We start from the raw sequence: 23,785 nt of genomic DNA, 5'->3' as shown, positions 1-23,785 counted from the left end.
GCCACCCTCGGGAGCATGGACCTGGGAGAGGGAACTGCACAGGACCAGACAAGGGTTCAGGGTGGGAAAGCGTACGGCTGGAGAAGAGCTAGGGCAGAATCCATATAAAGCCCAGGGACCAGTGAGGGGGCCCCCCTTGCCTGGTAAGGGCAGTGCCTGCCTCCCCACTTTCCTTGCCCAGGTCTACAACCTAGTGCAGGAAATAAGGCAAGAACATGAGTAATAGTTTCAACAACAGATGCTTCTTATTGAGTGCCTGCTTTGTGCCAGGACCTGGGTGGAGATCTTTATCTGAATCTTATCGTTAATCTTGACAAACTCTCTGGCTGGTAGGCATTGTTATCCCTACTGTGAAGATGAATGGTCTGAGGTTAAAGAATGTTGTGATGTGCCCAAGGTCCCATAGCTTATAGGGCGCTGAGTCAGGGCTAGAACCCACATCTGCTTGACTCTGAAGCCTCTGAGTAACTTTGCAGTGGCCAGGGCTGCAGGTGCAGGCACAGGCTGAATGCTGTGGGCTGGGGGAGCCCCGGAGATGGTCTGGCCTTACCTTGCCTTGCCTCAGTGACCCACCTGGCCCTGCAGGGACCCATCTGGACCGGCTGGTGCCCCTGGTGGAGGAGTTCTGCAACCTGGATGATGATGAGCTTCGGGAGTCCTGCTTCCAGGCCTTTGAGGCCTTCCTGAGGAAGTAGGTGCAACAGGGGTGCTGGAAAACGGGGGCCCCGGGGTTTCTTTGAGAAGTTGGTGGGGATGGAGTGGGGACAGGATGCTGGCCTCAAAGCAGTCAGTTCTCAGGACTCACCACTGGGCCCCATCCCCAACCCTGTCCTGCCTGGGTCCAGCAGAGCCTCGCCTATCCCACCCCACAGGTGCCCCAAGGAGATGGGCCCCCACGTGCCCAACGTGACCAGCCTCTGCCTCCAGTACATAAAGCACGACCCCAACTATAACTACGACAGTGACGGGGAAGAGGAGCAGATGGAGACGGAGGATAGTGAGTTCAGTGAGCAAGGTGAGTGGCCAGCTTGTCCTTGGGCTGCTGGGTGGAAATGGGTGCAGCCTTCCCGCAAATCCCCCAGCCAAAGACAGGGGCCACATATGGTGCCCCCATCCTGATCCCAGCTCTTCCTCAGGCTCCAGCCCTGCCCTTGGAAATCTGGACCCTCTGTGGTGCCCACACTCTCTGATTGCACAGATCACAAGATAGTAGTAATTGCTGATGTTTATTGAGCATCTCCTGATGTCCTACGTGCTATTTTTTTTTTAATATTTATTTGTTTATTTTTGGCTGTGTCAGGTCTTAGTTGCGACACGCGGGATCTTTCATTGTGGCGCTCGGGCTTCTCTCTAGTTGTGGCGTGCGGGCTTAGTTGCCCCATGGCATGTGGGATCTTAGTTCCCCGACCAGCGATCGAGTCCACGTCCCCTGCTTTGGAAGGTGGATTCTTAACCACTGGACCAGCAGGGAAGTCCCCTAAGTACTCTCGTATTTCATGTTCCTTATGATGACCCTAGGAAACCAGGTATTTATTATCATCCCCATATTTCAGACAAGGAGACGGACACTTATGAGAAGAGATTTGCCTGAGATAACACAGCTAGGAAGTGGCGTAGCTGGGCCTTGGAGCCGTGTTTACCAGACTCGCCCACCTCATGCTGCCATCTCTGTACCCTTTTAGTTATGGTTTCCAACAGCCATTGCTTTAACCCAGCAGAGTGAAGCTCTAGTGGTGGAATGATTGGCACTGGCAGGGAGAGATACCTGGATGGGGGATGGACTCAATGGCTTCTTTCCTTCTGTGCCTGTGGGCCTGTCTGTCACTCAGAGGGAAGGCCCTGGGCCCTGGAGGCATTGATGGAGGTGAGGGCCTTAGGTCCTGATGGGTACTCAGAGTGAGGTGCGGTGGTAGGAGATGAGATTGGACAGGCATTTTGGGCTCAAATGCCCGGCCAAGGAGATTGGACATTTTCTTGTTAGTAACAGGGAGCTCTGGATGTTTCTTCATGGGTGACATAGGGTGGAAATAACAAACAAGGGTCCATCAGAGGGGACACATCTGCTACGCTGACAAGGCACATCTGGGGGACCATCCACCTGGCCCACTATGGCTTGTCCAGATGCAGTGCTCTGAGAGTCTGAGTTCTCTGCAGAGCAGTGTGGGTAGGAACATGCTGGCCTTTGAGCCTGTGCCTGGGGGCATCCCTAGGGAGGACTGTCCCCCTCTGAGCCTCATGTGTGTCTCCCCAGGTGTATGAGTTGGCTTTGTGGGCCTCATTCATCTCTGCTGTTTCTAGCTGTGTGTCCTCAGGAGAGTCCTCATTCTCTCTGAGCCTTAAATGTATCATCTATAAAAGGGGGCTCAAGACACCTTCATTCCTGAGGCATGGTGAAGACTTGAGCTCTGACCTCTTGGGGGAGCTTGGAGAGTGGAGAGCCACACAAACACAGCTTTTCCTTATTGTTAGTCCTGCTTGGAAGCCGGAATCAGGACCCTGTCTGGGGCAGGGGAGCTATCACCTTTCCCTTCTGAAATCCCAGTAAATGAAACATCACGCAGCCAGTCCTGAAACCCAAGGATGGGTCTTGTGCCCCAAATGGATTCCCTAAATCCTCACTGGAAGCTTGGGAGTCAGTTTTTCCCTGGTGCAGTCAAAACAACCAAGAGTCTGGAGGCAGCGGGAGGACCCTGGTGTAACTCCAGCTGGTTCCCTGCTTGACGCCACCCCTAGCGCACAGCAGGTGTTCATTAACCGGTAGTGACCATGGAAAGGTGAGGCCCCGGCGGAGCCCCCCTCACTGCCCCCTCACTTCTCAGCCCTCCGTCCTGGGAGACCGCCCCGGGTGGTGCGCAGGGCTCCATGGGTGTCTGGTTCCCGCCCCAGAGAGCGAGGACGAGTACAGCGACGACGATGACATGAGCTGGAAGGTGCGCCGGGCAGCGGCCAAGTGCCTGGCGGCCCTGATCAGCTCTCGGCCCGACCTGCTGCCCAGCTTCCACTGCACCCTGGCGCCCGTGCTCATCCGCCGCTTCCGGGAACGCGAGGAGAACGTCAAGGCCGACGTGTTCGGGGCTTACATCGTGCTGCTGCGGCAGACGCGGCCCCCGAAGGGATGGCTGGAGGCCATGGAGGAGCCCACCCAGTCGGGAAGCAACCTCCAGATGCTACGAGGACAGGTGTGCCTGCCTGCCCCTCCCCATGCCCCTCCCTCCTGCTCACAACCCTTCCCTCCTCCGTCTCCCCACCCTCCCACCGCCCCCCATCTCTCCACCCACCGGATTGTGCATACCGAGCACCTGCTGTGTGCCCGGCCCTGTGCGTGAAGTGGCGGGGCACAACAGGGAGCAAGACGGATGAAGTCCCTGGCCCTGGACCACACAGTCTCGGGCAGATAGCCCACAGCACAAGTAGGGTTCCAGGCCACAGGAAGGGGGTTCAGTTTTATTCTAAGAGGGTAGAAGCCACGGGAGGGGAATTATGGGATCCCACTCACATTTGAAAAAGCTCACTCTGGCTGCTATGTGGGGAATGGATTGTAATGGGCTGGAGGCCGCTGCAGCTGTGCAGGTGAAAGGGCGTGGTGCCTTGGGCAGGGGGCAGGGGGACAGGTGGTCGGACTTGAGAGATAGTTTTGGGTTTTGCAGATGGATGTGAAAGGCAAGGGGCAGGGAGGTGTCATGTGAGTTCTGGGCTCTGGCTACAAATAGTGCAGTCCCTGAGATGGTGGAGGGTGGAGCGGGGGCATGTCTAGAGTTCTGTTCTGGACATTAATGTTCGAAGCCCTCGTTGGATGCCGGAGTAGAGATGTCTGGCGGGCAGTTGGCACACAAGTCTCGTGTCAGAGATGTAGGTCTAGGAGTCATTGCTTCAGGGGAATCCTCAACTCAGAAGTGGATGAGCTCACTGGGGAGGGGACCCCGGTGCTTCACCCTCACCAAGTGTAGGAGTGAGAACCACGCTGCCCGGTGACCTTGAGCAAGTTACTTCAACTCTGTGCCTGTTTCCCATCTGTCAGCTGGGCACAGGACTAGTACCCACCTCAGAAGGCGAGCGTGGAATCAGGTGCCTGGTACAGAGCAAGTGATGGGAAGCTTGGGGTGGAATGATCCTCTCCACGCTGGGGGTCCTCCATGGGCAGGTGCCCGGGCAGAGTCCCCCAGTAGTGGGTGGGGTGTGGAGGTTCCTGGGTGGTCACTGACCTCCCCCCTCCATCCACAGGTGCCTCTTGTGATTAAGGCCCTGCAGAGGCAGCTTAAAGATCGGAGTGTCAGGGCCCGCCAGGGTTGCTTCAGCCTCCTCACCGAGCTGGCAGGCGTCCTCCCGGGCAGCCTGGCAGAGCACATGCCCGTGCTGGTAGCAGGTAGGATGAACTGGAACCCAGTGTCCGCTGTTCTGGGCTTCTCCCTGAGCCCAGCCCCCAGCCCCCAATCCCTGAGAGTGCCGCTGTTCAGCAGCCTACAGTGGCTCCCCACTGCCAACAGTGAGAACAGGGATGGGGTGCAGGCCCGATGTCCTGTTTTTAAATAGGTTTCCTGGCCTGTGTCCTCAGCCCTGGCTCCGGCCACGGCCAAGCCCTGACCTCACAGAATCTGCTGCATGAGAGCCCAGGTGCCTGGGTCCAGCTCAGACGCCTGAGGGTACTCCACCCCTGCATCCAGGGAGGGCTGAGTTGGGTCAGGGTCTGTGGCCTGGTAACCTTGGCCCGCCTTCCCCCCCCCCCCCGCCCCCAACCCAGGCATCGTCTTCTCGCTGGCGGACCGCTCCAGCTCCTCCACCATCCGGATGGATGCCCTGGCTTTCCTGCAGGGGCTGCTGGGCACAGAGCCGGCTGAGGCCTTCCACCCGCACCTGCCCACTCTCCTGCCACCTGTGATGGCCTGCGTGGCTGACCCTTTCTACAAGATCGCAGCCGAGGCCCTGCTGGTGCTCCAGGAGCTGGTGAGGGCCCTGTGGCCGCTGGACGGGCCTCGGACGCTGGACCCCGAGCCCTACATTGGAGAGATGTCCGCGGCCACCCTGGCACGGCTTCGTGCCACCGACCTGGACCAGGAGGTGAAGGAGCGGGCCATCTCCTGCATGGGCCACCTCGTGGGCCACCTGGGTGACCGGCTCGGGGATAACCTGGAGCCGTCGCTCTTGCTCCTCCTGGACCGCCTGCGGAATGAGATCACCCGGCTCTCTGCCGTCAAGGCGCTCACACTGGTGGCCGTGTCCCCGCTGCGGATCGACCTGCAGCCCATCCTAGCCGAGGCACTGCCCATTCTGGCCTCGTTCCTGCGGAAGAACCAGCGGGCTCTGCGGCTGGCCACGCTGGCCGCCCTGGCCGCCCTGGCCCAGAGTCAGGGCCTCAGCCTCCCGCCATCCGCCATGCGGGCCGTGCTGGCCGAGCTGCCCTCCCTTGTCAGTGAGAACGACATGCACGTGGCCCAGCTGGCTGTGAACTTCCTCGCCACTGTGACCCGCGCCCAGCCAGCCTTGTTGGCCGAGGTCAGCGGCCCTGTGCTTGCAGAGCTGCTGCGTTTGCTGCGCTCGCCCCTCCTGCCGGCCGGTGTGCTAGCGGCCGCCGAAGGCTTCCTACAGGCCCTGGTGGGGACCCGGCCGCCGTGCGTGGACTACACCGAGCTCGTCAGCCTGCTCACGGCGCCCGTTTACGAGCAGGTGGCGGACGGCGGGCCCGGCCTGCACAAGCAGGTGTTCCACTCGCTGGCTCGGTGCGTGGCGGCCCTCGCAGTGGCCTGTCCCCAGGAGGTGGCGGGCACGGCCAACCGCCTGGTCTGCGATGCCAGGTCGCCCAGCTCAAGCCCAGGGGTCAAGGTGCTGGCGTTCCTGTCGCTGGCCGAAGTGGGCCAGGTGGCCGGGCCGGGCCCCCAGCGGGAGCTGAAGGCGGTGCTCCTGGAAGCCTTGGGCTCGCCCAGCGAGGACGTGAGGGCGGCTGCCTCCTACGCGCTGGGCCGCGTGGGCGCGGGGAACCTGCCTGACTTCCTGCCCTTCCTGCTGGGGCAGATGGAGGCCGAGCCCCGGCGGCGGTACCTGCTGCTACACTCGCTCCGGGAGGCCCTGGGGGCCGCCCAGCCCGACAGCCTGAAGCCCTACACCGAGGACATCTGGGCCCTGCTGTTCCAGCACTGCGAGGGCGCCGAGGAGGGCACCCGGGGGGTGGTGGCCGAGTGCCTTGGGAAGCTGGTCCTCGTGAACCCTCCATCTCTCCTGCCCCGGTTCCGGAAGCAGCTTGCTGCAGGTAGGGGCACAGGGATGGGCACAGGCAGCCCAGATCGGAGGTGGGCGGAGGTCCACATTGGGCGAACTTGTTCTGGTCATCGGGTCTGAGAGTCACAGTGTTGACAAGATTCAAGGCAGAGGAGCCGTTAAAAACAGTGTTTCCTGAGACTTAAAGGCCTCTTCCTGTGGGACCCTCTGGGATGGAGGGAACAGAATCCTTGATGTGTCCCTGCGACACATAAACTTTTCACGGTGCCCCTTGCGGACAGCAGCCTTGTGGTCCAGGTGAGAGTTAGTAAAGGCAGTTCTCTGAGGGGCCAGAAACGGCAGCCTGCAGGATGCAGCTGTCTCGGGCTAGCATGAGGCAGGAGCAAATGGAAACGTGGCCTAGGATTGGACGCCAGGCACCAGGCTGTGGAGAGGGCCAGGGAAGGGGTGAGGAAGGCAGGTCTTACGTTCCGGGGTTAGGGCGCGTCAGGATGTTCTGCAGCTCAGGAGGGAGGAGAGTGGGCAGGTGGACTGTGGGCTCTTAGGCAAGTGGAAGCCCCTGAGGGCGAAAGGCCTCCAGGCCTTGAGCTGGTCACCTGGTCCCCAGAGGGTCAGTGCTGTGTTAGTTGACATAATGCAGCCAAAGTGCTTGGTATAGTGGGTGGTACCTGATTAGTACTGCTGGTATCCACTATCGTTGCTGTGTCAGTGACTCCGGTTAAGCCCTTCCTGGGTTGCTGGTATACAAGCAGCAGCTCTGGGCCCTCACCGCTGTGTGGACAGGACAACCACGTTGAGGACGTCACCTGTTACACTGCACAGCGCTCTTCACAAGGAACCTTGGGAGGCAAGAGTCTTGGGATGAGGGCCAGCCCTGCCTTTTCTAAGCTCAGATTTGTTTAGACCTCGTGCCCACTGTTGAACCAGCTAACCAGTCACATTTCCTATTTAACTGCCGGCTGCTGGGATGCTTAGAGCCGAATCGGCGGCCTGCTTCTAGCAAGTTCATAGGACTTTCTAGTTGCCTCTCGCTGCGTGCCCCTCACTCTGGTTTCCATCTCACTTTGTCCTTGGCCTCATTTTTCTTAATTCAATTAATCCTGTTCTATGTGTATTATCTTCATCAGCCACCCTGAATCTTCTTAGGAGCCAGTCAGGATGGAAAGAGAAAGAGGAAAAAAACTACAAGTCTGAAGTCAGTAACTCACTCACTCATACCCTAGCATCAAATTGTAAACTTTCTGCTGAGTCTTGAACTGAAGTTTTGGATGGAAACAGCCTTAACCCATTTAGTGCTGTGTGCCGGAGGGGTGGAAGCTGCCGATTAATCTCCTTCACCCTAATGGGAAGTGTACTCCCTTCCCTTTCTGCAGCTCCTCTACTCAGAAAGCAAGCAGAAAAGCAAAATTAAGTGAATTCAGCCTGCTTGAAGCACAACTGCTCCCTCCTTGGAGAAGCCCACAGAGAGGGCTCAGAAGCAGCCGGTGAATTCTGGACCTGCTGTGTGACCTTAGACGTGAATTTAACCTTTCCGGTCTCTCCTCACGTGTAAAATGGAGATTAAGAAGAATTTTTATTAATTATTGTTACAAATATTATATGATTTATTATTATTATCAACCAATGACTAGGATTAATTAATTAATCCTGAGTATTAATTGAGATAATGTGTCTGAAAAATACAACACAGCCCCAAGGCCTGGGCAGAGAGGTCTTTCTTCGAGTTGAGCCCTGTCTTGGGTTCTCGTTCTCCGTTCCTGCCCTTGGCGTGGCTGCCTGAGAACTGGCAGTTTTACCCTCTCAGCCGAAGTAGGAAGAATTCAGGGGAGATTCTGGGCTGCCAAGGAAAGTGGTAGCATCAGCTTCCCCAGAGATGGGCGGGGCGTCTCGCGTGGGGAGGGGATGTGGTTCTGTCTCCCACGGAGGCGAGGGGAGCCTCAGCGCCCTCTGGCCTGTGGGTGTCCGGGACCCGCCGCGCCCGCCCCAAGCGCCCCCTCCCGTTCTGCAGGTCGGCCGCACACCCGCTGCACTGTCGTCACAGCAGTCAAGTTCCTCATCTCGGACCAGCCCCACCCCATCGACCCCATCCTGAAGACCTTCGTTGGTGAGTGCCCCCGCCCCTCTGCCCCCTTTGGTCACCTCCACCCTGTTCTTGGGCTTGAGCTGATTTTTCTTTTTCTTTTCTTTTTTTTTTTTTTTTTTTAAATTTTTATTGGAGTATAGTTGATTTACAATGCTGTGTTAGTTTCAGGTGCACAGCAAAGTGAATCAGTTATACGTATATCTATACCCACTCTTTTTTTAAAGATCCTTTCCCGTATAGGCCATTACAGAGTATTGAGTAGAGTTTCCTGTGCTCTACGGCAGGTTCTTATTAGTTATCTATTTTATATGTAGGAGTGGGTATACGTCCATCCCAATCTCCCAATTTATCCCTCCCCACCAGCCCCTTGGTAACCATACGTTTGCTTTCGATATCTGTAAGTCTGTTCCTGTTTTGTAGATAAGTTCATTTGTATTGTTTTGTTTTTTATAAATTTATTTATTTGTTTACTTTTGGCTGCGTCGGGTCTTCGTGGCTGCGCACAGGCTTTCTCTAGTTGCTGCGAGCGGGGGCTACTCTTCTTTGCGGTGTGCGGGCTTCTCATTGTGGTGGCTTCTCTTGTTGTGGAGCACGGGCTCTAAGTGTGTGGGCTTCAGTAGTTGTGGCATATGGACTCAGTAGTTGTGGTGCCCGGGCTCTAGAGCGCAGGCTCAGTAGTTGGGGCGCATGGCCTTCATTGCTCCGCGGCACGTGGGATCTTCCTGGACCAGGGCTGGAACCCATGTCCCCTGCATTGGCAGGCGGACTCTTAACCACCGTGCCACCAGGGAAGCCCTTGTATTGTTTTTTAAAATTAGATTCCACGTATGAGCGATATCATATAATATTTGTCTTTCTGTGTCTGACTTCACTTAGTATGACAATCTCTAGGTCCATCCATATTGCTGCAAATGGCATTATTTTGTTCTTTTGTATATATGTACCACATCTTCTTTATCCACTCCTCTGTTTGTGCACATTTAGGTTGCTTCCATGTCCTGGCTGTTGTAAATAGTGCTGCAGTGAACATTGGGGTGCATGTATCTTTACAAATTATGGTTTTCTCTGGGTATATGCCCAGTAGCGGGATTGCTGGGTCATATGGTAGTTCTGTTTTTAGCTTTTTAAGGAACCTCCATACTGTTTTCCATAGTGGCTGCACCAATTTACATTCCCACCAACAGTGTGGGAGGGTTCCCTTTTCTCCACACCCTCTCCAGCATTTATTGTTTGTAGATTTTTTGATGATGGCCATTCTGACCGGTGTGGTGTGATACCTCATTGTAGTTTTGATTTGCGTTTCTCTAATAATTTGTGATTTGAGCATCTTTTCATGTGTTTTTTGGCCATCCGTATGTCTTCTCTGGAGAAATGTCTATTTAGATCTTCCACCCATTTTTTGATTGGGTTGTTTGTTATTTTGATATTGAGCTGCATGAACTGCTTATATATTTTGGGGATTAATCCCTTGTTGGTTGCTTCATCTGCAGATATTTTCTCCCATTCTGAGGGTTGTCTTTTGTTTATGGTTTCCTTGCTGTGCAAAAGCCTTTAAGTTTAATTCGATTCCATTTGTTTATTTTCGTTTTTATTTTCATTACTCTAGGAGGTGGATCAAAAAAGATCTTGATGTGATTTATGTCATAGAGTGTTCTGCCTACGTTTTCCTCTAAGAGATTTATAGTGTACGGCCTTACATTTAGGCCTTTAGTCCATTTTGAGTTTATTTTTGTGTATGGTGTTAGAGAATGTTCTAATTTCATTCTTTTACATGTAGCTGTCCAGTTTTCCCAGCACCACTTATTGAAGAGACTGTCTTTTCTCCATTGTATATTCTTGCCTCCTTTGTCAAAGATAAGTTGACCACAGGTGTGTGGGTTTGAGCTGATTTTTCTTACATGTTAGCCAAGGGGAGTTGGAGACCTGGGAGGCTGCCTCACCCATGATGGGCAGCGGGGCTCAAATCCCTGCACTGCTCCGGAATCGCTGGGTGGGCCCAGCCTGCCCCTTCTCACCTCTGAGCCTCAGTTTCCTCATCTGTAAAATGGGATTGAGAAATCCTTATCTGCGTGTTCTCAGGTTGTTTTGGAGACCCCCCTGTGTGACTGGGGGGAAAGCACTCCATGAACACAGGCTCTTAGAGGTAGAAAACCACAGCCTTTCCCTTGCATTGGCTTTGGCGGGCACCTAGCTGGGTAGGGCTGCACAGGGGCTGGGGAGAGCAGCTCCCCGGCCCATCCCTGGTCTGAGGGGCCTTCTGGCCTGAGGAGCCCAAACAGCCTTGCCTGTGGACCTTCACCTGGACCACACCAGAGTCTGGCCCTCCTCATCCAGGCAGGGCAGCCTGGTGGAGTGTGGAGAGGTTTTAGAGTCCAGCAGCCTTGGTTCAAATCCTGCTGCTGCTTGGGCTGTGTGAGCATGGACAGGCCACCTTGTCCTTGGCTATAAAATGGGGGTGCTGATCCCCACCTGCTGGGGCACTGTTGTGTGCGACCAAGGGGCCAGCACTCTGGGTTTGTTTGTTTTTTTTTTTTAATTTTTGGCCGCACCGTGCGGCATGTGGGATCTTAGTTCCCCGATCAGGGATCGAACCCCTGTCTCCTGCACTGGGAGTGCAGAGTCTTAACCACTGGACCGCCAGGGAAGAGGGGCCAGCACTCTGGATTGGAGAACATGTCCGGAAGCTGCAGCAATATTGTCAGCAGCTACTTCATCCCACGTCCTGGCCCAGCGGGCGCACGCTGCCTCCAGCCCTGATTTTCTCCCATCTTGCCTGAGCTGCCCATGGCTGGCACCCCCCCAAGGCCTCCATCTGGGTGTTTGGGTTTGTTGTTGTATGTTTTTGAGCTCTTGCTGTAGATCAGGTACCATGCTAGGCCTTTTACCTCATCACGGTTCATCTTCACAGCCCCCTGTGTAGCCTGAGCACTGGCCCCATTTTACAGATGAGGAAAGTAAGGCTCAGAGAGGAGATTTGAACTCAGGTCTTGCCGGGTCCCCACAGCTGTGTTCTCAGAGAGAGTGAGAACCTAGGAGCCAGCAGGGCACAGCAGAAGGGACCCAGAGCCACCAGCCCTGGGTTTGGATCCTGCTCTGCTGGGAGACTGTGTTCTTCCCAGTGCATCACATCAGGAGGCCCATGATGGCAGTTTGTCCCATGACAGGTGATGGTAACTCTGATTGACTGGTTAGGATGGAGACTTCTAGGTTTCTCCACTTTAAAGTTACTTTTCCCTTTGGAATGAATAAGTTGTTTTTTTTTTAATTTATTCTATTTATTTATTATTTTTGGCTGCGTTGGGTCTTCATTGCTACTCTACGTTGCGTTGCATGGGCTTCTCACTACAGTGCCTTCTCTTGTTGCAGAGCATGGGCTCTAGGCACACGGGCTTCAGTAGTTGTGGCTCGCTGGCTCAGTAGTTGTGGAGCCCAGGCTTGGTTGCTCCGTTGCATGTGGGATCTTCGCGGACCACGGCTCGAACCCGTGTCCCCTGCATTGGCAGGCAGATTCTTAAGCACTGCGCCACCAGGGAAGCCCATGAATAAGTATTTTTAAGCCTATTGAAATATCTTCTTCCTCATCAGATTTTTGCCCACTACATTTTGCATCCATTGTGGTTTCTTGCCTGAATAAATGATTACTGACAGTTGCTAAATGACAACTTTCTAATTCCAGCATTCCTCCCATATTTATTAGTTTGCATTTTGTTCTCAGAAATAACTTTTCTTTTTCCCCCATTGATTTATTCATTGAGTTGTTCATATCATTATAGACTCAGGGATTTGTATTTCACTCAATGGGTTATAATCTATAACTGTCTTACTTATTTTGATTCCCAAGATTGTCTCACATTCAGCCAGTGGGAGCCCTTCAAGCTGGTTCTTACGTTCTGTTGATATGTTTCCATCATTCTTTGAGCATCTCCTTACCTTTTGGCACGATAAGGTGCTCCTGACCCATCTTGAACCTTTCCTGCCCCAGCCCTGGAATCAACCATTTCTCCAAGGAGCCCGATTCCTTTTAGTGGAGGATAGTATTCAGAATCCAAGATCTGAGCACTAGGTGTGCTCACTGCTACTGGGATGCCATTACTTCTAGGCCCTCTCAGCAGACAGAATCAGGAAATCTAAGTACGTATGACTGTATGTACCTAGTCAGACACACATGTATATTCCAGTCCAGCACCACAGGGTTCATGCTAGTCTTCTCCCTTTCCATATACCCTTCTGTTACAGGAGAAACCCAGCTCCTGAGATATTTATTCACTTAATCCTGGAATACACAGAAGGTAGTCATGAGAATTGCTAAACCCTTATCTGTGAAAAATCAGTATTCGTTTATAATTCTTTTGTCTTTAGCCTGAGGGCATCTTGTCACAATGCTTTGGAAGTTACTTAGGTGAGTTGTTTTCTCCTTCATAACCTGGGTGGTTATATTAATCATTTGAAATACAGTTTTTTTTTTTTTAGGGAGCCCTCCCATTCTTGATTTTATTTATTTTTTGAATATATAAAACATTAACATAGTTATTAAAAACTCTAACCTATACTAAAAGAAATGCTGTGTGATTTTGTGTAAGTCTCTTCACCTCTCTGATCTTCAGCATTCTCATCTGAAATAAAATCAAGTTAACATTTATAGAGTCCTCACTTGGTGCTCTGCTGTGTGCTTTGTAGACATCACCACATTTTTAATCCTAAAACCAGTCCTACAGTGTAGGTACTGCTGTTACACCCATTTTACAGTTGAGGACATTGAGGCTGTCCAAGGTGCCACAGTTAGGACGTGGTCAAGCCTGGATTTGAACCCAGGCCAGACTCAAGTCCACATTCTTATCTGGACTTTGAAGGTTTGTTGCGCAGAGTAGATGCTCAGAACACGTTTGTCCCCGTCCAGCCAGGTCCGCACGGCTCCCGTTAACCAGATAAGCACGGTGGGGTGGGGTGGTTTGTGTTTGGCTGTGCTGCCCCTCACACCACCTCTGGTCTTTCTGCCAGGAGAGTTCATGGAGAGCCTGCAGGACCCAGACCTGAATGTGCGCCGGGCCACCCTGGCTTTCTTCAACTCCGCCGTGCACAACAAGCCCTCGCTGGTCCGCGACCTGCTGGACGACATCCTGCCCCTCCTCTACCAGGAGACGAAGATCCGCCGGGACCTCATCCGAGAGGTGAAGCTGTGGGAGGACAGAGACGGGAGCCCTTGGGCCTGACTGCTGCGGCTGGGGCGAGGGTTAGGGTCAAGCTCATCAGAGCAGGTCCGGCCCACAGGGTTAAGTTTGCCCCTCCACTTCCCAGCTGTGTGACCCTGGCCGGGGCAACCCGATCCTCTCTGAGCCTCAGTTTCTCCTCATGGGCAAAGGGAGAGAAATAACCGTGTCCACATTATAGGGTTGTTGAGAAGATTTTTAATGAGTTAAATCCTACAAGTGCTCAGATCTGCTCCTGGCACACAGTCGGTGCTCAGTAAATGTCAGCCACTCTTGTTATCACTCGACATTCAGCAGGTGTTCGTGGAGCACCAGCCCTGCGTCCAGGCGCCAGGACCAGACGCGAGGCAGGCACCAGGGAGCTCATGGCCTCCTGAAGGAGAGGGAGGGATACCCTCTCTGCTGATTATTTAAGTTACTTAGAGCACTTGGTGAAGTTAGGATTTAAGAGGCAGAGATTAAAAGTGATTTAACAGCCAAGTCATTGCGCGATATAATGAGAAGGGCTGAACAACCTGGCATCGCTGAGGAGGATGTGACTGATCAGAGGGGTTAGGAAAGTTTTCCAAAAGAAGGGGACATTTGAGCTGGGCTTTGAGGGGTAAGAAGGAGTTTACCATTAAGAGCAGAGCCTTGTGGTTATAACTTCAGAGAGACCTGGGTTTGTAATTCTGGTTGAGCCATTTGCTAGCTTGGGCTGGTGTCCTTGGGCAAGTTAGTTAACCTTTCTGAGCCTTAGTTTCCTCATATATTAAATGGAGTTAATAGTAACACTGTCTTCCTGGGACTGTTGTGATGAATGAGTAGAATGTCATCTGTCAAGCACTCGGCACAGTGCCTGGCACATCATAACTGCTCAGTAGATTCTAATACTTGTAATTATAATTATTGTTACTGTTATTATCAAAAGGCATCATGGGCTGAGCAAAGGCATGGAGACTTAAGAGCCTAAGGCATGATTTGGGGATGGGACGCAGTACTGAACAACAGAGGGAGGGGTGCAGCAGGAACCTGGGAAGGTGTCCTTATGCCCTGGGGTCACAGCCCCCAGCCCGCTCTCATCCCTCCCTCCTGCAGGTGGAGATGGGGCCCTTTAAGCACACGGTGGACGATGGGCTGGATGTGCGGAAGGCGGCCTTCGAGTGCATGTACTCGCTGCTCGAGAGCTGCCTGGACCAGCTGGACATCTGCGAGTTCCTGAACCACGTGGAGGACGGCCTGAAGGACCACTATGATATCCGGGTAGGACGAGCCCCCTCTCGGACCCAGGCCCACCCCGCAGCGAGAGGCCAGCCAGGCGCCACAGGGCCCACTTCTTGTTTGTCCCCCACCCCTGCCCCAGGCGCCCCCGTGAAAACAGCTGCTTTGTTCTTTAACAATAAGAAAAAGAACCCACGTCTCACACCTTTGGTGGGAGTCTACACTGGGCAAGCTCTTGGGAGGATGGGTTGACCAGAACTAGAAAAATGTAGAATTTAGAAACATTTTATTTTTTTATTTTTTTTTATTTTTGAATTTATTTTAACATCTTTATTGGAGTATAATTGCTTTACAATGGTGTGTTAGTTTCTGCTTTATAACAAAGTGAATCAGCTGTACAAATACATATATCCCCATACTACCTTAGAAACAGTTTAAAATTTAGAATTCTTAGACACTCCATGAACTGACTTCATGGACTGACTCCTAAAAATACATTCAGAGTTTTATGTGAGAGATGGTTCTCCACAGCTTTCTGGGAGTTGGGAAAGGCTGGCAGCTACCCAAATGTCCACTCATGGGGAGCTGACTCAGTAAAACGGGTACCTCCAGCCATGGATGGGATCCTGGCAGCATTACAAAGACGGAGAGGGATCTCTGTGCTGGCATGGAAGGTGGCCAAGACCCACTGTTAGGTGATAAGTGAGTTGTAGAAGTTTGGGCCATTTTTTTATTACCTGTGAGGGAGACAGGTTTTACTTTCTATCCTTCTTGTAGCTTTTTAAAATACAATGAACATGAATCATTTTTTAACGAAAAACCGCCTTCCGCACATCCAGCCCATCGTCCACCGTGTGCTTATTTTATTTTATAAATAAATCAAATAATCAAATAATCAAAAGGAATTATGCTTGTAAATAATCAAAAGGAATTATGCTTGTCTTAAAGGGTTTAGACGATATAAAAGTGAATAGAGAAGTGAGTAGTAATCACCCAAAAGTTCCACTCCACCTAGAGAGAACCACTGTTGTAAATCTCAGTGTGTCCTGGGAAAACGCACAAAAACATTCCTTAATTTCGTCAAGCAATATTTGGTGAGTGCCAGTACACACAGGTCAGTGTGGCAGGCAGGCAGGCTGGCTGCTAGAGCTTGGGCTTGAGCTCCAGACCTCTGCTCTTCCCCAGGGCCTGCTCCTTTCCGTGCTGGGCCATTTCACCAAGAACTGTCTCCTTCCTCCTGGGCAGATGCTGACCTTCATCATGCTCGCCCGACTGGCTACCCTGTGTCCTGTGCCTGTCCTGCAGAGGGTGGACCGGCTCATCGAGCCCCTCAGGGCCACCTGTACCGCTAAGGTAAGCCCCCTGCCCAGCCCTGGGCGCACCTGCCGGATTCTCTGCAGATCGTTCATGGTTACTGTTTGCTGAGAATCTCCTGCGGTACAGGTGGTGTATGAAGTGCTTTATTCGATCATTATCACTGCCCTACAGAGTACTTCTTATTCTTACCATTATACACACAGGGAAACAAAGGTTCAGAGAGGTTAAGTTACTGACTGAGGCTACACAGTTAGTAAATTGCAGAGCTGGGATTCAGACCTAGCTCTGTCTTTCTTTCACTAATTAAACACTTCCTGAGTGTTGGGCCTTGTGCAAGGTACTAGGGATGCAACATTGAACATGGTGAACTCCCTCCTCTCACATCCTAATTGGGAAACTGAGTCAGACCCTTAGAAAGATAGAAGTCACTGACTGATTGATTGGTGTAGGGCATTTAGCCTGGAGCGCCTCAAGGTCTGGGGAGGATCTGGGGCAGGAGGCTCAGGGAAAGCTGTCACGTTGAGCACAGAGCCTATCACACCCAGGAAATGCCTGCTGAATGCAAGAACTAATTTGGGTTTTGGAAGAGTAGGAATTAACCAAAAAGAAAGCAGAGTATTTTAGATTGGAGCTTAAAGAGGGGTCACAGCTCTTAGGGGGCAGAGCCATTTGAACCCAGGACTGTCCAGCCCCAATGCCAAGCTTTTCACCTCTACCTGAGCCTCTTCGGGCAAGAGCCTGAGTGTTGTCTGGGCTGAGTGTCCTGAGAGCAGAGCGGAAGGAATCTGGACTTTATTCCATAAGCAGTGGGGAAATTCCTGAGATTCTGTGAATAAGCGGGAGAGGTAGGGGATAAAGCAGTGGAAAGCAGGCGAGGCAGCTTTGGAAGTCTACTCCCCAGCTTGTCTGCAGAATGGGTGGCAGAGGCAAGGACTTGACCGTGGGTAAGAGGCCAGCTAGAAGGCTGTCACAGCAACCCATTCATGAAGTCCAGTGGTGCCAAGAGCCTGCTTTAAGCGCAGTAAATAAAGATAGGAGATGGCGCATGAGCTGGGGAGGATGACGTGACCAGGGAAATGCAAGGCCATGTTCAGTAAAGGATGGCTCGTTGTTCATTGCTTCCCACCTTAGGTCAAAGCTGGTTCTGTGAAACAGGAGTTTGAGAAGCAAGATGAACTGAAGCGCTCCGCGATGAGGGCAGTGGCCGCCCTGCTGACCATCCCAGAAGTGGGGAAGAGCCCCATCATGGCTGACTTCTTGTCCCAAATTCGATCCAACCCCGAGCTGGCTGCCCTCTTTGAAAGCATCCAGAAGGATTCTGCTTCAGCCCCCAGCACAGACTCCATGGAGCTCAGCTAGTGCTCCCCCACCCCCAGGGGACCCCAACTCACAAGGAGGCCCACTGAAGCCAGAGCCTCACCCTCCCAGCACCACAGGCCTCTTAACTTTTGCCCCTTACCCATCTCACTGGGGCCCTCACTCTCCTGGTCGGGCACCTTCTCCAGGGACCCCAGTCCGAGCTGCAAGGCTGCCAACAGTTGGGCCCTTTAACTCAGGACAGTTATTCAAAGCGGGTGTGGTAGTTCTTCCAAATCTTCCACCGACGATAGATGTGACTTAACACAGGTCAGCCTGGCTCCTTCAAACTGGGGGTCCCAGCCTCACCAAGTACTTAGTATTTAGAAATACGTGTGGTCACAGCTGCAAAAAGCTTAGGAGGCAGCTGGATGGCCTTCCTCCCTGCTGTCCCAGATGTGTCATTCACACTACTCCCACGTTTTCACCTGATCTGATGTGCCAAAAATTAGTGCTTTGGTGGGGCATCTTAAAAACTCAGGTACCTCCCTGAGCTATTCACACTTTAGAATCCAAAATGCTTTATTTCTCATTGGCAGTGATAAATCAGAAATGTGTATTATTTTTGCAGAGGCAGGTGAGTGGGGTAGGTAATTGGATGTAATGTTTTTTTCTAATCCCAAAACTCTTTATGTAGCAAAGAGAGACAGGAAAGCACAAATGAAAAAGTACAAACCACCTTTCATGTCCCCCCATCGAGATGTAACCAGGTGGTTTGTGAACACGTCCTTTCTAGTTTTTAGTATCAAGGACACAGAAGCATTAAGCAACAGGCCAAAGAATTTTCTGCTATCCCAGGTTAATAAAGGACAGATCCTAAACTGTTACCGTTTTCTCCGCACAATTCCTCTACTCGGTAGTCAGAAGACTATCAGAATGCTTCCCACGTCAATTCAAACAAGTCACACGATGACCAACAATTTACTCAAACGTTTCAGACTGAGTTTTGAACAGGAGCCAATCTGTAAGACATTTATCTACTGAACTAAGGGCCTTAAATCCAATCTTGTGCTATAGAGTGCCACATGCCCTGTTCCATGTGACCTGTGCTGCCTCTTAATACCATGTCTTGGAAAAATGGCCTCTTAGCCTCATAAAACAGCTGAATTCTAGGTACTGTTGACTAAGGTCTAGGACTGCAGTTGAAAAGGAAACTTGATTGTCCTCAATCTTCACAAGAACCACACAGGGTGATTCCTAACTTTATAAAGTGAGGCTAAAAATGACTACTTGCTCCACGATGCAAGGTCCTTCAACCAGGGGTCTCAGAACCTACCGTGGTCTGAGGGCCACATCTTCCCGAGCCCACCTGGAGCTGACCAAGGCTGCTCTGGGTGCCTGAGGCCTGGGCCCCATGAAGGAGGGATCACGTAGCCTTTACAAACGCCTTCCAAACAGAAGGTTCCACAGAGCACGAACAGGCAAAAGAGCAATCTCTGTGACAAGCTGTCAAACAAACTGAAGAGTAAAACCAAGGGGGAAATGCCAGATGGCCGTTAATACGGTTTTATTAAACAAAACGTGCACAAGAGCTGTCTATTCATTTTCTTCACTGCGCAGCCTGGCGTTGGGATTGGTGACTCTGATGGCCAGCTGGGCTGCTCTCTCCACAATGGCTTTGCGGTTCTTGGAGGAGACGTTGTGCGCGATCTCAGCACAGTAAGACCTGGAAGAGAATTGGTATGTGAGTAAGGAGGCCATCGTGGAAAACACACTTGGTGTTCCACTGGGAAGGCAATAGCCCTGGTCACTTTGCTTCCAGAGCTACAGCACTGAAGAGAGGGGGGGGCTGCTAACTCCTCTAATTCCATGGCACTAGCAACACGGCTCTGAAGTGTTCCCTGGTAGTGATCCCTCTCGTTTAATCCTCCCAGCGGCCTTGTAATCCAGGTAGCGCCTCCACTTTACAGACGAGGAAACCAAGGCCCACAAAGTGGAGGTGAATTCCCAAGTCACACACAGGCCAGGATGGCTCAGCCCCAGGCTCCAGGTTCAAAGGTTCTCCCTCAGTCCTTTGAACCAACCTGCCCCCCTCAAGGCAGTCTCAGGGAGCTTGGACTTGCCCGTGAAAAGTTTAGGTACTTTCTGCAAAGCAACCAACAGCAAAACCCAACAGCCTGATTAAGCCAAGTGCTCCCCAGCCCAGACCATAAACATTTTACCTGTTTGCTGCAGACAAATTCAACTTGAAAAGTAACGGTGCCTAAACTCACCCAGTGAATGACAACACCTAACATTTCCTGAGCTGGTGCCAGGTACCGTTCTATTCATTCCTGTACAGCCACACCACACCCCGGTTTGACTACAAATTGGCCTAATGAGCACATTTCAGTAAGGAGGTGATTTATGAAGCCATCAACAGTGGATTAAGAAGACACTCTATCCCAGGAGGAATTTCAGCAGAGAGAGGAGTAAGACTCGAGGGAGTGAGTAAATAAGGCAGTGGGCACAGTTCTTTTTAAGAACTCTGCAGGAAAACAGCTTCACAGCAAGAGACAAACCAATCCAGACAGAGAACTTCTTTGTTTTATGTAAAGAAGTCCACTCAAGTCCAATATCTTAAAACATTTCCCTAATCTTTATTTCCAAGGAGACTTCAGTTGCATCACACTTTTTTCATTTTTCAAAAACTCCCCAAGTCCTCATCCATGTGTATTTAATAATCACAATCACACTGCACATACTTCAAATACTTTCCCCTCTGCTTGGGCATTTTCCATACATGACAACCGTTTTTAACGTACGCACAACGTTCCAGCCAGCGCTTGTAACCCCACCATTCACCAATTATACATAGTGCAGTTACTGCTGCAATGATCAGCTTACAGTTTCCCTACTTTTCAATTATTTCAGGATAAATGCCCAGAAATGGAACTTGTGAATTAAATTAGATCCAGAGTATTTCTGTGCCTCTTGATACAAACTGCCAAGCTGCTATTTAAAAAAGACTTATCTTTATGGCAACCAGCTACATTTGCACAGCAATCATCTTTGCTACACAAAAGATATTAAACTGTATCTTTTTGTCACAATTCTCCATCAACCTGCTTACTGCAGTTTGGGCATCCAAAATTAATTCCTATGCTCATCCTTTCTAAAGAGTATCTGCAGCATTTCAATGCCTGGCTAGATTTCTGACCTAGAGAAACTCAACCAAAAGTGAGAATAATGGTCGTTTATTACTTGCGTCTACAATTACTACAGGTAAAAGATCTTTGTAAACATACGTATACACAGATGTTACTGGTCACTCTCTCCATGTCTTTTCTAACTCACCAAGAAAATGCAGGTTTTTTAGCTCCTGTTTAACAGGAAGGGAAGAAAACAAACTGTCCTCTGCTTAACCAAAAATTACCATTCCCCCCAATCCAGATTAAAATTGTGTCTAAATCACTACCCATGAGAAATCTTTTCTCATCCCACTGCCCTAGTTTGGCCCTAAGCAGACCAAAAGTCTCTTACACACAGAGCTCGCCAACTGTCTAAATTTCTCAAAACACTAAAATAATGCTGCGAACCCCCATGCCCTTCTTGCACTCCTACAACTCTGTGTAAGCTGTCCTCTCTGCCTGCAGCCTTCCCATTTCTTCACTTCAGATCAAAGCCCAAAATGAGGCAGCAATTCCTCTACTCCCGTAGCCTTCTGATACCTGTGGCCACAGTGTAAAGTGTCCCTGAGGTCTGAGGCTACATTTCATCCCGCCCCCCCACCCCCCGCATAAGTAATGTTCTGAAAATGACTGCCAGAGGCTACAGCAGGAGCCGCGCTGTCGAGCTCAAGCAAAGCCACTTACTCTCTTCCGGTCCTGGGTCTCTACACTTTTCAGGACAGCCCCCAACCCCCATCTCTCCGGCAAAGGAAACACTCTTAAGTCCCCAACAAGCATCACCCAAGCTCCTGAGGACACACCACTCCTCCAAATGCATTCCAGAAGGTCTAGAGTCCCTGCCCAAACTGCTCACACACGCAGGCTTCTGACACCTGAACCGAGAGGTGGGACCGAGCTCACTTGTTGCACATCAGCAGCACTTCAAGCTCCTTGACGTTGTGGACCAGGAACTTCCGGAAGCCGCTGGGCAGCATGTGCTTTGTTTTCTTGTTGCTCCCGTAACCGATGTTGGGCATCAAGATCTGGCCCTTGAATCTCCTGCGCACCCTGTTGTCAATGCCTCTGGGTTTCCGCCAGTTCCGCTGAAAGAAAACACATGGTTAGTGTCTGTGAAGACGCCAACTCTTCCTTTCGGAGAAAAAAGGGACCAGATGAAAAGGAAACGTGCCGAACACTAGTTGTCTTCAGGGAACAGGATTTCACTACATTTTTTCTGGTGGAAAATAATAGGAGCTCCTGCATCTGACCAGCAGGAATACAGATGCAAATTCACAGTCCTTCCAAGCAAAGGAAAAGCAGACTACATACCCATGGGATGTGAGGAGACCATGTATAAAGTATGATGAAAAGCATGGCTTTTAACACTGCACTCAACACCTAAGTTTTCTCATCTATGAAATAAGCGTAATCTCTCTCTCATATTGTCATAAGGCCACCTGAAATATAACAAATATAAGCCTCTAGACACCTCAAAACAGGCAAGTGTCCCTTGCCATTAAAATTTCAATTTACACATCAAGAGACTGAGTGCCAATAAGGCAGGGACACCTGGGATTCTAGAGAACTCTACCACCAGCCACAGACCAGTTCACCTACCAAAGGTCATCTGAGTTGCGGATGTAAGAAACCCAACAGCCTGTTTAGGAACCCCTTTCTTCACCCCAACACACACTTCCGTCCTGGGCCACATACCTTAATTTTGACATATCGGTCTGACTGGTGCCGGATGAACTTCTTGGTCCTCTTTTTGACGATCTTAGGCTTCACGAGGGGTCTGAGGGCAGCCATGATGCCTTCAAGAAAGAGGCAAGAGACCACGTCAAAGATGAGTCTCGGAAGGAGGCTTTCCCACCCTGCCTGGGGCTTGAACTCTGTTGCAGAGGATCTTCCAATCACCAGCTACTGAGCAAACTGGGAATGGAATGGGTACCTCTGCCAGGCTTGCTTTCCCTCCCAACTCCGAAGCTGGCAGAATACTAGCCATTCTCCAGACGCGATCCTAGGAGGTCAGGGGTCACCTTGCCCAGTCAAAGCCAAGAAAGAAGGCCGACAGCTGACCGAAAACAAATTAACCACAAAGGGAAATTTTGCAAAGGGGCAGCAAATCCCATTCTACAAAGTGTCCCGGCCCTGAGATGGCCCAATTGCAGGCTTTGGGCAATCTTCATGAACCTGAATCTCAGTTTTCTCACCTTTTAAATGGAGATATTGCACTCTCACCTTTTAAATGGAGATATTGCACACTGAACACCTGCAGTGCCCGGACCACAAGAGATGTGCAGTAAAGAGAAACCTGTAATTCCCCTAGGGTGCTGCTGCTCTATGACACCCTCGAAAAATACACAAAACCGTCATGTGCTTCTAAAAGGCCTCTAAGCCTTGGAACGTTCAGTTCCACCTGAGCATCATCCAAATACCAGCTTTAAAAAGTTACATTCCTCAAGGTGGCCTTCCCAGCTACCTTATCTTTTCTATTGCAGCACCCTTTTTGTTCTCTTCACAGCCACCAATTTCTTTGTTGAGCACACAGCAGTTACTCAATGAATGTGTCCAATAAATGAGCTTCCCCCGACCCCCAATGATTTCCTCGAAGACCAGGATGCGGTCTCACATTCCCAAAGATCCTGACCCGCTACCAGAATTTCGGTTAATTGAATTATTCGACTCGCAGCTCGATTTTTTTGGCAGTCCCGCCACAGAGGCAACCCCAGGGCCAGAAACTGGAAAAGAGGGAGCGTGGAGCAGCGGACATATAAGAATACACGTGGGCAGACATCGCTGAGCGAGGTGTCCCAGGGCCGTAAGGCCGGAACCCCCTCAGTCGCGCCCCAGCCCCCAGGAGCCCCCTCAGTCTAGCCCCAACTGGCGCCCTGCGCCCCCAGGACTCCAACAAGCTGTCCGCAGCTCTGACCCCAGGCGGCCTCCGTAGGAGAGCAAGAGGCCCTGGGAAGCGAAGCTCCATCACCCTCCGGGCCGCTTCGCTCTGTTCCTGTACGTGGTCCAGCCAACCGACAAGGGCCATGCCCACCCAGACGAGTGCTCGGAAGGACGGGCGTCCTCGGCAGGGGGCAATGGGGCCAGATGGAGACCGCAGAGACGAGGATGCCCAACGATTAACACTCACCGAGTAAGAGATGGCCGCCACCTCCGTAGGCAGCGCCGAGGAAGAGAAGGGAAGGTAGCGCGCGAGGCTGATGGGACTTCACCTTTGGGTCCTGGCAGGGAAAAGGAGAGCACTTCCGGCTTCTGGTCCTTCCAAGATACTATAGACACGTCAGAGAAATAATAGTGAAAAAATTCGA

At 51.5% G+C, this 23,785-nt stretch overlaps 2 protein-coding genes across 6 annotated transcripts in view; one reads left to right on the top strand and one right to left on the bottom strand.

Annotated features, from left to right (window-relative positions):
- Window positions 1–18,904, top strand: part of CAND2 (cullin associated and neddylation dissociated 2 (putative)) — a 29,876-nt gene extending 10,972 nt beyond the window's left edge. For 2 of the 5 annotated variants that reach the window (XM_082347909.1, XM_082347912.1), the window contains exons 6-15: window positions 586–691; window positions 873–1,015; window positions 2,857–3,179; window positions 4,222–4,363; window positions 4,739–6,241; window positions 8,219–8,314; window positions 13,292–13,461; window positions 14,578–14,742; window positions 15,886–16,053; window positions 17,149–18,904. In XM_082347909.1, coding sequence (XP_082204035.1) covers window positions 586–691; window positions 873–1,015; window positions 2,857–3,179; window positions 4,222–4,363; window positions 4,739–6,241; window positions 8,219–8,314; window positions 13,292–13,461; window positions 14,578–14,742; window positions 15,886–16,053; window positions 17,149–17,376 — 3,044 coding nt within the window. In that variant the 3' untranslated portion in view covers window positions 17,377–18,904. The remainder of the gene's footprint in view (window positions 1–585; window positions 692–872; window positions 1,016–2,856; window positions 3,180–4,221; window positions 4,364–4,738; window positions 6,242–8,218; window positions 8,315–13,291; window positions 13,462–14,577; window positions 14,743–15,885; window positions 16,054–17,148) is intronic. The other 3 variants (XM_082347913.1, XM_082347910.1, XM_082347911.1) reach the window with 3 other exon arrangements.
- Window positions 18,853–23,746, bottom strand: RPL32 (ribosomal protein L32). Its single transcript, XM_082347964.1, has 4 exons — window positions 23,608–23,746; window positions 22,176–22,276; window positions 21,384–21,565; window positions 18,853–19,039 (listed from the first exon to the last, which is right to left on the bottom strand). The coding sequence occupies exons 2-4, from the start codon at window positions 22,269–22,271 to the stop codon at window positions 18,910–18,912; spliced, it is 408 nt and encodes a 135-aa protein (XP_082204090.1). The 5' UTR covers window positions 22,272–22,276; window positions 23,608–23,746; the 3' UTR covers window positions 18,853–18,909.
- Window positions 23,747–23,785: the final 39 nt, after the last annotated feature.

Source organism: Balaenoptera borealis (genome assembly GCF_965194805.1).
Source record: "Balaenoptera borealis genome assembly, chromosome: 12".
NCBI lineage: Eukaryota > Metazoa > Chordata > Mammalia > Artiodactyla > Balaenopteridae > Balaenoptera > Balaenoptera borealis.
Note: the sequence above shows the minus strand (reverse complement) of the source record. Positions and strands in the feature narration are given on the sequence as shown.

What these genes read in the sequence shown, in the direction of transcription:
- RPL32 (XM_082347964.1), bottom strand. Translation starts at nt 22,271, where the DNA reads ATGGCTGCCCTCAGACCCCTCGTGAAGCCTAAGATCGTCAAAAAGAGG. An exon ending in ACCGATATGTCAAAATTAAG is followed by an intron (nt 21,566 to 22,175) that starts GTATGTGGCCCA and finishes GTTTTCTTTCAG; the next exon opens with CGGAACTGGCGGAAACCCAG. An exon ending in GTGCTGCTGATGTGCAACAA is followed by an intron (nt 19,040 to 21,383) that starts GTGAGCTCGGTC and finishes ATTCTCTTCCAG; the next exon opens with GTCTTACTGTGCTGAGATCG.